A 14,022-nucleotide genomic window follows, 5' to 3' on the forward strand; every position below is an offset into this window, starting at 1 on the left:
CAAAGATGCAGGAAAATTAAAATCTATTTGCCAAAAAATTCATCATTTCAAGTCATTTCTTGACAATACTATCCATTAGTTAAATGACTCAACTGCTCTACTCCAGAGTTTCACATATATTTCAAATTTAACTCAGTATTCTGAAACAATAACTAATTCATTTCCATCAGTCATTTGTTCAAGCCTTTAAACCCCCTTTTCAAAATCAATTTACTATAATCTAGTTTTCTACCTTCAGTAGACCATTTTGACCATCTACTTAAAAATTTCCAACAAATGAATTTTAGCTCACATCTGTACCAAAATTAAAAACAAAATAAGTTGTCGCCTACCTATGGTTGTAATAACAGTGCCAGCAAAGAAGAAGGAACTTCCCAAATCCCAGTGACTGATTTGATTGGAGGTGTTTCCTAAGGGTATAATCCCTGCATTTACTGCTGCCACTATTTGCTGCAATTTTAAAAAGAAATTTATCAGTACACATGAATCACATGCAGGCATCCAACAGCATATATTCCACCCCAGAAACGACTAATTCAACAAAGAGAATCAATTCTAAGGTTTCACTTGTCTATTTAAAAGGTGTAATATAGATTAAAACTTCATACTGAAGAATTTAATAATAGTTAATTAGAAAGTTACATTTGATATCAAGTAAATGGATCTATATGAAGCTTATAATATTTTACCAACATGTATTAATATAGTCATTCATTAGCATATTTAGTGATTTATTTTAACTGACAACTAAATATAACAATGTTGTCTAGCAAACACCACAGAATCAAAATATCAGATTGCAAACTATAGTTTAAATAATATATAATAGCTTCAAAAAAACGGATTCCCAAAGTTCTGACCATTTCAAATGTTAAACACATGCGTTCATGCCTGAGTTGTCTACAACTGTAGAGACATTTATTTTAAAAGGTCCAACAAAACAGGCTAACATGGAAGAAAAGGCAACAGCAGTTCACTATCAAGCTTAGGTCACTCCATTTAGATACAGCTTCTTAGAATTTCTACAGATTTTTATAAATTTTATGATGATGAGAATCACCAAAGATCTGTAGATGACAATCAGTCAACAATATTCATACAGTGACTAGTAGGATATGGATACTTCCTTAAGTAGTAGCAAGAAGCAGACAGAAAGATGACATTACAATACCTTCTTCATTCTTCAGGTGTTGGGGGGAAGCGGGGAGGAGATACGGAAACACAAAAGGTAAGAGTATGTTGGGAGAAAATGTGCTGTAGAAGAGAGACATATCCTGATCTGAGCATCACATATTGCACACAGGTATTGATATTCAACATTGTACCCCACAGATATGTACAATCAATTATGTTTCAATGAAAAAAAGAAAGAAAGAAAGAGATATACAGATTATAGGAGATGTTTCTCTTGGAAACATAGTTTTAGAAATCTTTACCACTTAATTTTCAAATTTTAAAAGTGGAAGATACCATTTGGTAGGTAAGGAAATTAAAGACCAAGACAAGAAAAGTGACTTGTTTAATGTTGAATGGACAAAGTACACTCTGAAAGTGGAGGTACTATCCAAAGAAGTTACTGGCAGATAAAAAAGAGCAGGTAACCCAGAGCTGAAATGTTCTATAAAATCTCATTTCAAAGCTGACTATTATAATATTTGCATGATTTATCTCAGTCTATAAATTAAAATTTCAGAGTTGTGTATAAATTCAATTCAGTTGAATTGTATTGCTTTTATTTACTTTAGCAGTGATATACTGTCACAGTTTTAAAAAATGGAAAATACAGAAAGACTTAAAGAGAATCGTAAAAATTATCCATAATTCCTGAATCCAGAGATAACCACTGTTAATGTATTAAGATACCTACTTCTTGGTAGTTTGATATACTTTTTAAATAGCTTAATTTATGAAGCATATGAAATATCATATTCTCTATTCTTACTCAATATTATTCTATGTTCAATTTTCCCTTTTCATTACTATATTTCCTTAATCATTGCCCAATATGTAGTTGCCTATGTTGTTCTAAAATTTGTCTTATTCTGAGGAAAACATGCTGTTGTGAACAAATTTTGTATACGTATTTTCTCATTTCTGAGCATTTCTCCAGGAGAGATGGCTAGAAATAAATTTGCCAGATTAAAAATTATGAATATTTTAAAGCACTTTGTATAGAGTAGCAAATAGCAATCCAAGAAAGTTGTTTCGATTTATAACTGCCCCTTGACAATTTATGAATGCTTAGCAATATCTCTAATATTAATGACATTTTAACTTTACTGAACTGATAAGATTGTTTTCATGTGTATGTCCTTTATTGTGAGTAATGGACACTAATGCTTTCTTTAGTCTAGAGTAATTCCCCACAAATACACACATACACACATATGCACAGCACATAGTGAAGCTGGTTTTGAAATAGTTGATTTTATTTACCTGGCTCTCTGTTATAACTTTAATATCACATAAGGCAGGATTCCCTTCATTATCTTCCTTTTAAAAAATATTCTTTGCAGTTACTGCTCTGTGATTCTTGCAAAAATGTTAAAATTTACTTAAATTTTATAGAAATTTTCATTGCCATAGATTTAACACATTTACATTGAAATATGTTAATTATTTTAAATATGTTAAATTTTGGAAATATGTAACATCTTTAAATTGATTAAGGAAAATGAACATTATTATAATAGTCAAAATTCTCACCAAGGAACATGATATGAATCTCCATTTTTTGATTCCCCTAAAATATAGTGAAATAGAGTGTTATTATATATTCCATAGAGATCTATAAGGTTATTCATAGATATTTTACTTTTTTTCATTTTAAATTATGATTGGTTATTGCTATTATATACACAAATATATACTGTCTAGCAATTCTCAAATTTTTATTTCAAAACCACTTTACAGTCTCAAGAAATACTGAAAACATCAAAGAGCTTCCATTTACGGGGGTTATAACTATTGATATTTACTGTATTTGTTTGGATTTCTAATTTTTAAAATGTTTTTGATTCATTTGAAAATAACAAGAAGCCCATGTTTTTGTTTTTGTTTTTTCCTTTTTAAATTATGTATAGAGTATTTCTGTGTGTGGAATTAATGCCTTCATTAAACTTCTTTTGGTTTGTTATTACTGAAAAAAACACATTCTTGCAGACACCTGTAACAACCAGTTATCTGAAGTTGTAGAAATTACCTTCTGTTGGTTTTCTGATTTGGACTTCCATGAAACAATGATACATCTTAAAGGAAATGGAATAGCAAACCAATGTTTGTCCATAGTCACAACTGAGTTCCTGTTGTTTTCATCTGAGAAAGGAGCCCACAAAGCTTTGCAGAGGCTTCTGGATAACAGTTTGTAAACCTAGAATTGACCTTAGCTAATCTTTTCCTTTGCTTTATTATTAAGAGGGAAAAGACAAAGGAAAAGCTTACATAGGAAAAAGGAAAGAGCTTTTCCTTTGCCTATTATTATGAAATAGGATTTACATTTCATACTTTCCTTTAGGCCTCAGCCTAGACTTAGTGAATATGCTGCTCTCATTGGGTACTATTTAGTGAGTACTGTGAAACTTCCTAAGAGGATAATCTCCTAGGGGTTCCCTTTAACTTACCACTTACTTTTATGAAAAATGATTATGTTTTCCAAAACAAACAAAACACATAGTGAGAAGAGAGGCAGTTTTATAATTTTATAAATCTCTTTAATGTTTGGCTTAATAGAATACAATTATATTCTAATATATGCTTCTGCATTTATTCTGTTGGAATAGCACATCACATAGCCTCTGGAAAACTCCATTGTATACTAATGAAACATGAGAATGGAAAAGACAAAAACATCTTAGTATTACTAACAAAATAGCTTTGACCTTGTCAAATGTCTGGGAGGCTCTTGGGGACCACATTTTGAGAACCACTGCTCTATACTGAAAACATTATTTCTTTTTGTTTGTTTGATTTTGTTTTCTACCTAGAAAAGCAAAGTAAGGAAGCTTATCACTTAGAAATAACGACATTTTATCTCCACATCTTTCAGTAGCTTTATACTTTTCCTCTCTTATTGCATTGACCAGCATTTCCAGAGCAATGTTAAATAAGAATAGTGAGACCAGATTCATTGTTTTTGTCATGTAAAATTCTCAATGGCTTGAGTGTTTTATCATTAAATATATTGACTGTTGGCAAGAAATGGTATTTAATTAAATAAATTATGAGAGCAAGCAAATAAAAAGGACATATTTAAAAGCTTTTAAAAAACAAAAATTGTCTGGAAAATATTTTAAGATAGCAGTAAACATACAAAGGATGTAGGCATGTAATAAGTGAAGAAATACAAAATGCTTCTATTTTAAAATAAATCAGATAAAAAGCTATTGGTTCATATACTTTAATTCTAGTGAATTCATAGGCTATGTGTTTTTTTTTAAAAAATCAAGGCTTCAGAAATCTGAAAGAGCTGTTCATCATAACCCTCCTGTTACCTGGTTACTCTGGAGAGAACAACTTCACAGTTAATAACCATGGAGATGACGAACTAATTCATGTGCACACAAGTGTTGTAGGCTCAGGCACCAGGACCTTTAGATTCATAACTCCCAGGGAAAACTAATTCTTCCAGTAAAAATCAGGAAAGGGGAGATTTAGACAGATTATAATTGCATCCAAAGTATATATTTATGTTTTACAGACATTTCTTCAACATATTCATTCATTCAAAAAATATTTATCTATTTGATAAAGGGAAGAGTGGGAATGAGGGATAAAGAAATATTTGAAGAAACAAATTTTCAAATTTATTAAATTATAAGCCCATAGGGCTTATAGATAGATCCAAGAATCTAGTTAAACATTAACATTGACAGCATACTTAACAGAGACAATGCATGTGACAGCAGCAACATCTTTAAGGCACTGAAACAAACAAAAAAAGAAAACAACTCAGCAACCTAGAATTATATACCCAGCAAAACCGTTTTTCAAAATAAAGGCAAATTAAGATCTTTACAGAGATATAAAAGCTGAAAGAATTCATCACTAGAAGACTGAAGGAATGTTAAAAGAAGCTCTTAAAGTGGAAGGAAGATGACACCAGATGAGACTATGGATCTACACAAAGAATAAACAGTACTAGAAACGGTAACGAAAAGAAAATGTGTGTGTGTGTGTGTGTGTGTGTGTTTATTAATCAGTTGTTTGTGGTGCTAAGCAATTGGGAAGCAACCTCAAAGTAAAAACATGGGTGATATAGTTATAGATGAGAAAAAAATAAGGCAAGTCTTCAGACTCCACTGCATTAAGTAAAATTAATTATTTTATTGACTAGAGCTAACTAATCCCTCCAACAATTGATTTAATGCAGCCTTTATGGCCAGCACCATCATTTTAACTTATTCTTTTTCTTGTCAATTATGAGGTACAATGTCACCCAGACACTTGGATAAGGTCCACAAATTATTTAAGTTGAAAAGAAGCAAATGCAGACCTATAATCAGAAACAGTATTGTCTGGCAATCTGTGGGTTGTAAATCACAGAGCTGTGATTACTGAAACAGAGGCTTGAGATAGAACCAAGAATATGTCAAATCACTATGAGAATGAGTCTAGAATGATATTTTTTTCTCTAGAATATTCTTATAAATTTATTTTGTATGAGGTCTCTTGGTCAACATCCACAGGAAATTGGGTGTCCTTTCCTATGCACTGGCGTAGACCTAAGAGTCTCTGCAATTTCAACATCAATTCAGGTCATCAGAGCACTTATCCAGTGCCTTCATGTGAACTGTTTCTACCCGATGGTACCATATTATGTGGCCAAAGTAACACGATCATTTGCTGGATAATAAAAATTCACTTTTCCATTAAAAGCAACTTCTTTGGACAGTCAAATCATGCTGACAACTTATGAATAAGTTGAATTGTTCAGGTTAAATACAGAGAATGTAGAATCTTACACATTTAATCCTACCGTATGATTACCTGAAGTGTTGATTAGAGGGTTTCCAAACTTAAAACGCACAACAGAAATAGAAAAAGATGATCTTGATTGGATTCACAGCTAATTTTGCTCTTCGGTTTATAAACAAGCATAAAATGTACACGAAGGAAAAGAAGTTGCATACATGGTTCTAGTTAAGAGTATAGGCTTAAACTTAAGGAACAGAGTTCTAAGAAGCTTGTACTCATACAGATGATAAAGGTAATTACTCATAATTATGGAAAAATTTTCTTTTCCATGACAGTGGTGGCTTTGGAATCAAAATTCAGAGTTCTACTGTGAATTTGTGCATTCTTGAATTGTAAAAGTTGATGTCTCAGTGTCATCTGGCATTTTGGAACTATATTCAGCTTTAACACCAAACATTGATAAGACACATGTATTTGTAATTTTAGGAGACTAGCACAGATTTGGAATTCAAAGCAATAACTGACAATCTTGAAAATGTTTCCATGAGTTCAATGCCAAGGAACAACTTTTCATGTGTTATAAAGTACTAGAATAGCTAGTTTTTCATTAAAGGAAAAGGTATTGAAAATTGAGCAACCTTAAGAAAAGTTGAAGATCATATTTTTTTCAGAGCAGGTTATACAGAGTGGATCTTAAATTACAAGGGACACCAGAAGTTCTAACTTCACTTCTGTTTCCTAAACTCAGATGCTCATGTTCATCAAAACAATACGGAATGTTCTGAACACTTCTGCAAATTCCTTCTCTGTTACTATCATAATCAGGATTTCATTAAAATATGCTGCTACACCTATAATCCTAAAAGTAGGGTCACATTAATAATGTGAATATTTTTAAATGATATAAAAAATTCTGAACTGCAGATACAAAGCACTAACACCTAATTAGGCTATACCAATGATGTATGTTTAACTGGCTCAATGACAAATTCTTTTAATTGGATATTTAACATTGTTCTCATTTTTTTCTCCTTTTAAAAAATGATATTATTTCCAAAATTGATACAATTTATAAATCCAATTACAATTATACTGACATCTGTATAATTACACTGTTCCTCAAAAAGTAACATAAATATTCTCTTGCCAAATTTCTATTAGGTGCATTTACTAATCTTTATTTGCCAGTATATCCTCATAGAGGAACCAGCTCCACCCAGGGAGGAGGCTAGTCTTTAGGGAAGAAATCAAATCATACATTCACAACACTACATCTGACCACTTCAAGTATGTAAACAAGATTATACTGAAAAACTTGAAGAATGCATAATGAGGAAAACAAAATAATAAATGATGCTCTCATTGCCAAAGGACTTTGTGGGAAGATAATGGTAGATATCATTATGATTTACAGCTACACCACAAAAATAATCATCACCCATCCATAACATGCAGTCATGTTTGAGTATTGCTGTCAAAGGCTGCAGGATCCTCATGCATCTCATTCTTAACCTCTGGCTGTGTGTCAGCATTATGATTACCCAATTCCAGATGATGTGAACTGCTTTGAAAGGTGCTGCTAATAAAATCAGAGTGTATCTCAAGACATCTTACTCTTACAGGCTCAGAATTCATATACAGCACTGGTGCAGCCTAGGTAACCTGGACTGGCACATTTGAGTCAATGAGAACCATATTGGATTATTCATTCCCTAAACTTTTAAAAAAATTTATTGGCCATATACATCTGGAGTATTATTTATGGGCATCATTTATACAAGATGCTCCTTCTCTAATGTTAATGACATATGGCAGTCTTAATCAATGGGGCTGCTTCTTGGGCATTATGCATATCAAACTAAGTTCCACCAAGAGGTATAATAAATAAGGCTTTATTATGAACTTATGTACAGAACCATCCCATGGCACATCTTTTGTACCACTAGGAATAAGTCCCAGAAACCAGACCCATCTTCTTCACTTTTTTGTCCTTTCGTGATTCTGGGAACTAAGGCAATGCCATTGGCTTCCTTGCATGAGATCACATTTCTGTCACTGAGCCACTTAGGTGCATTGACAATCCACCAAGGTGCAAACAACTTCTTGATAAACACATTACATCAGCTCATTGCTCGTCAAGAATATTACAGGAGCAGCTCTCAGTTAATGATAATACTAGGTTGAACCATATAAAATTGCCAATATCTGAGCATTTCTGGCCTACAAAATGGCAATTTAATACCAACGTATAAAAGAATGTTATTTGTGTTTCAATGTACAGTGTGTAATAACATACTAAATTTCATTACAGTATGATATTTATTACTTCAGAATTGTAACTAATTCCTATAAGCAGGAATTAATAGCAAGCCAATCTGTTATAATCTTCCTTACAATTCTACAGTGAAGGGTATGTACTTATTAGTTTAAGTTAAACTCTATATTGCTGAGAATATTATTCTGAGAAAACATGATCTGACCATTGAATCCTTATCGGAAATTCAAGTTGTGTTCAATTTTTGCATATATCTGGGAAATCCAGAGACACTATCTAATATTTAAGATGATTACATTTTATAGAAGTAAATTTGTATATTCATAATTTCATATCAAGCATTCCATTCTAATATACATTCTAGCCTCTAACTGGATAAATGAACTTGTGACCCAATACAAAAAACTTCACTTTTCAGAAATTCTATAGTTACACAACATGGCACTTGTTTTGTTTTTTGTCTAGAAAAATTGAAGCATTTACATAAATCCAAAAAAGATATAGAAATCCCAAAATGACATTTCATAATTGAATAAAATTTTGTATTGACGAACATCAGGTTTTCTAAATCTAACATCAACAATCTTTTTCTTTTATAAAAAATGAATTTCTTATTTCACATGGAGAAAAATGGTGGACTACTACTTTTGCATACTTTATACAAAACACAGGTGATACATAGTACTATGTTTAGATACTGGTAAAGAAGCATTATTTTCAAGGTTTCCCAGAGCATATTTTGTAAGTCAGAAAGGCAGTATGTAATAATGTTTTTAATCTATTGTTTCTGATCAAAATAATTTGAGTCAAATGTATTTCATGTTTTCTTAAAAAGGCTTTCAAAGTCCTTAAGTATGTTTCCAAGTAAGACACAATCTAAGTTTAACATTAATTAGAAACATCAAGAAGCATCCTTTTTAAAAAAAAAACAAAAATTAATTCTTATAATTTAAAAAGGATAGTGTTTCCTACAGGAAGCAGTTTCTGCACACCAGACTTCAGAAAGTACATCTAAAAGCCAGCATCTTGCTTATCTTCTCTTGTCTTTCCTTCTATTTAGGGACTGTGCAATTGCATGTCAAAGCTATTTTTATACAGACTAATGAGGTGTACAGCTTTTTTCTTGCTCTTTTGAAAGTGTAAATTTATTTCCTATTAATAGAAACAAAAGTTTAAAATCCAAAGCAGGGAACAACAGAGAATTGGGGATGGATGTCCTCAAAGGGCCAGTGAACAAGGGTCATACTGTTGGGCATCAGGGTTGTCTTTCCTGGTCATACCCACTTAGGAAGATTGTTTTAATCATAAAAATAGCATCCATTTTATTGGACATTTCAAAAAATTATACTAAGAGGAAAAAAAAAAAAAAAACATTCACAGTCCCTAAAACAGTTTTTACAACATGCATATATTCAATTTTTGTATTTTTATAGCTACAACATTAAATCTGCTTTCAACTATTTTCATACGATATAAGCATGTTCTGATGCATTCAGAAGTCTTCAGAGACATCACTGTTAATGACCACAATGCAACCATTCTTTACCATTGAATAAATCTGTCTGATGCTATCCAAGTGTGAGTGACCATTTTCAGAGTTGTTAACAGAGGTTTATACATCAGAAAAGGTCTGAACTTGAAACACTGAAATTCTTTTATTCTTTGAGCCTGAATGAAATGAACACAGCAGTATATAGGAAAAAATAAAACACGGTCAGGACCCTTGAGTCTTGCAACTCTGAAGGAGCCAGAAACATACATGTGAATCAAGGATACTGAAAGATACTGAAACGTGCATTTCTCCGCATGTGCATTTTTTCCAAGAGTCTCTCTAGATTCCATATAAATGGTATGGGATAATGATATTTTACGGGAATGTTAGTCTTTGTCTATCTTTCTGGCTACCTTCTGCCCTGTCTCATGAGTGAAGGAAAATACATTAATAAAAGAAAAGGAAAATATGGAGAGAGGAGGTAGAAGTCAGAAAGAAACAAACAGGGAAAAATAGAAGGGAAAAGAAAGAGATTGTGTAGATAGCAAAGAAGAGACAGTTTCTTTAAAAGGGGTTGTCCTTAAAATAGGATTTGAGTAGGCAGGGAGACAGCACCTAAGGCAATGTTTTTAAACCATTTTGCCTAAGGCGTGCTACACTAACCAACATTTATTCACATTCTGTGTTTTTAAGGCCTGAGTTTCTAAACCAATGAGAAGTAGGCTAAAATGCGACAAAGAGAGTTTTACTCTATCAATTACATGCATCCACAGAGTTCCCAAATGTGGAAATTCTGTTGGCTTTTTCCAATAGAAAATCACTGATCTCTACTTATTTGATTTTCCAGTACACTTAAGCCTATATTTCCATCACAGATACAAGTTTAAACAAAAGAAAGTATTTTATACCTATATATAAGTAACCACAGGGGAAATATTTGAGGAAATTATGCAAGTTTCCACAGAAAGACAGTATATTTTTTTTATAAGTTTTAAAAACAAGTGGAATGTTTTTTCCTGACTTTCCTGAATATGTAACTAAAACATTATAACAAGGATTGAAAGTCTTAAGCTCTGTTCACACACACAACTAACAAAATGACCAGTTAACACAATTTGTATTTAAATAAATCAAACTTCCTACAACCCAAATTAGTCATTAACGAAGGCAAAACACCACCATACTAAAACATTCCAATAACATTCTGATAGACAGATCCTGTTTCAGGCCCCATAAAAATTATGTATTTCTCACTTCAACAGAGTTGACTCATTGCCATCAAAAAGCCTACAAGAAATTTCTGTGCTTTCAGGTTCCAGGTAAAATTTCTTAATACACTGCAGAGGAAGTTTATTAATGATTTGCTAACATTATGCAGAGAAAAGGAAGTCTTGCAAAACTGCTTAATATGTTTATAATTCTTGGCTCAATGATACAAAATCAAGATAGCGAAAATAATATATGAATAACTTCCCAAAATGTAGTGATTCATACTCATCCTATCTTAGCTTCTTACCTTTTCTCCAAATTTCCCCCACCTTTCTCAATTACACACCCAGATACTCACTAGTTATAGCAAACACTGAATTGGTTGAAATCCATTTTGTTGAAAATCAGACACCTGATAGAATTTCTTGCACTTTTTCAAGCCAACCGGAACAACAGACACCTGTCCAGTAGTTATTACACAAAAATGTAATTAAATCCTTGCCTCAGGCACCTCTCAGGCTGACATAGGAGTGTCACACCACAACCAGTGGTGATACAAAGGAGCCTGGCACCTTTCCTCCTGTTTTCTAGTCACTCACGTGTGCTGTACTGTTCACCTTCATTCACTCAGGGATATCCATCTCAACCAATGAAAGCGAAGATGCCCCACAATTCACATGGTAAGCATGAGCTAGTGGGTCTTCTCTGCTCAGAGGCCCAGAAGAGGAAGACGCCCTTGCCAGGGCAGTCTCCAGTGGAAGGCAGGTCTAATGCCTGGAGGGGAATCAAGTTGGGGCAAATACCCTTAAGGCCCTTTATTTCACCTGTCCCCTCACTCCCACAACCCAATAATGTGTCTATGCTGGCGAACAAGCAGGAATCATTTAAACCTGCAGAGAGTGAGAGAAATAAAAAGGCACAATAAAGTAACAGGCAGTCTCTTGAGGATCCAGGGGAGGCCTGGAGTGGGAAGAGTTCTGACATCAGGAGATGTCTGAACACACCTGAGGCTCACTCACACTTTAATTTTTGTCACCTGCTGTGCATCTGCTGGGCATCCTCTAGACAGCTGCCTCTCCCTAGGTTAACTATTTGGAGCCAGCAGGGCAAGACGTGAGGGGCTTCATCAGTAACCCTGTGAATCAGCCATATAGTCTCAGGAATCAGACGCATATTATTTATCTTTTGCAAAAGCTGAGGCATAGAGAGGCTGAGTGGATCACTAGGTCAAAATCAGCAAAAGCAATGATGAAATAAGTTGGGAAACCATTTTCATATCTTGGGTGTTATATTTCAGCTTAGGCTGCCTAGCTTTGGACACAGTTATCATTTACAGTATTATTTCTATAGGAAAACACTTTGAAAGCAAAACATATATTTATAAATGATCTTTTTCAAAGAAAAAGGCCATTTATAAGTTTGAAGCTGAGTGAACACCTTGTTTAACCACATATATATAATGCATCCCAAATAGTCATCAGGCCTTGTCTCATATTTTTGCACTGTATATGGCCTGTGTGTTAAGCACAATGCTAACTCCTCTGGAATCATTTGTGCCACATTCTGTGTTTACATAACATGAAATTACTATCATAAGCTGACAGAATAAAGTGCTAACTGTATGTCACAGGTCATGGCAAAAAGAGTTAGACTTCCCAGTAGCATGTGACACAGCTGATCTCTCCCACCTCACTCACACACGCTCATCACTTCGCTCACAGAGCACCATGCTCTCTAGCTTCCCTCACACCTCCCTCGGTGCTGTGTCCCACATCTGAACCCATGGTTCTGCTCTTCTCCATCCATCCTCACTCCTAGGTGATTTCATGTAAACTCAAACCTTTAAATATCCTCAATAGCTTGATAACTACAAAATGTATTCATCCTGCACTGCTCCCCTGCCAGGATGTATGAAAGGCAACTCAAACCCATCAAGGGCCAACTTGAACTCAGGAGCTCCTCCCCAAAACCTTTTCCATCTGAGTTTTTCCTGTGTCATTAACTGGCAATGTTATTTTTCCAGTTCTTCCAGCCCAAAATCTATGAATCATCTCTGACTTCTTTCTTGCACAACACATATCAAATTTTGTTGGCTTTACCTTCAAAATATCCCAAATTTGGGCTCATCTCATCACATGTACTGCTTCTGTTCTTAAAGAGGCCACCACGATCCCACATTCCCTGGGTTCTTGCAGTGGACTCCCATTTTTGTCCCCCTGCATTCTATTCCTCACAGGACAATCATAGTAAAGGCCATTTATAAAAGCCCACAACTAAATTATTCTCAAATTAAAAAACTGAAAGCTTTTCCTCTAAGATCAGGAAAAAAGTAAAGATGCCCACTCTCACCACTCCTATTCAAGTATTACTAGAAGTCCCAGCTAGAGAAATAAGGCCAAAGAAAGAAATAAAATGCATTCAAATCAGAAAGGAAAAAGTAAAATTATCTCTGCTCTCAGATGACATAATCTTGTATGTAGAAAACTCTATAGACTTCACAAAAAAACTCTTAGAACTAATAAGCAAACTCAATAAAGTTTCAAGGTAAAAAAAATTAACATACAAAAATCCATTGTGTTGGTTTATACACAATATACTAACAATGAACTACTCAAAAATGACATTAAGAGAACAATCCCATTTACTATAGCATCGAAAAGAATAAAATGCTTAGGAACAAACTTAACCAAGAATGCAAAACACTTATACAATGGAAACTATAAAACATTGCTGGAATAAATTAAGGAAAACACAAATAAATGGAAAGATAGCCCACATTCATGGATTGAAATATCCATACTACCTAAAGTGATTTACAGATTTGATGCAATCCCTATCAACATCCCAATGTCATTTTTTATAGAAATAGAAAAACAATCCTAAAATTCATATAGAATCACAAAGAACCATAAATAGCCAAAACAATCTTGAGAAAGAAGAACAAAGCTAAAAGCCTCACAGGTCCTAACTTCAAAACATATTACAAAGCAACAACAATCAAAACAGTATCATAACAATGAGAAACCACTACATGTCTATTAGTTGGGGCAAAATCCAAAACACTGACAAGACCAAATGCTGATGAGGATGTGGAGCAACACAAACTTAACTTTCATTCATTGCTGGTGGGAAT

General features: G+C 33.6%; 1 protein-coding gene across 1 annotated transcript in view; it reads right to left on the minus strand.

Annotated features, from left to right (window-relative positions):
* Positions 1 to 14,022, minus strand: part of KCNK2 (potassium two pore domain channel subfamily K member 2) — a 137,246-nt gene that overhangs the window by 98,658 nt on the left and 24,566 nt on the right. The window contains exon 3 of the mRNA XM_063114879.1: positions 333 to 450. Coding sequence (XP_062970949.1) covers positions 333 to 450 — 118 coding nt within the window. The remainder of the gene's footprint in view (positions 1 to 332; positions 451 to 14,022) is intronic.

This window comes from Cynocephalus volans, chromosome 11, assembly GCF_027409185.1.
Source record: "Cynocephalus volans isolate mCynVol1 chromosome 11, mCynVol1.pri, whole genome shotgun sequence".
Classification (NCBI taxonomy): Eukaryota; Metazoa; Chordata; class Mammalia; order Dermoptera; family Cynocephalidae; genus Cynocephalus; species Cynocephalus volans.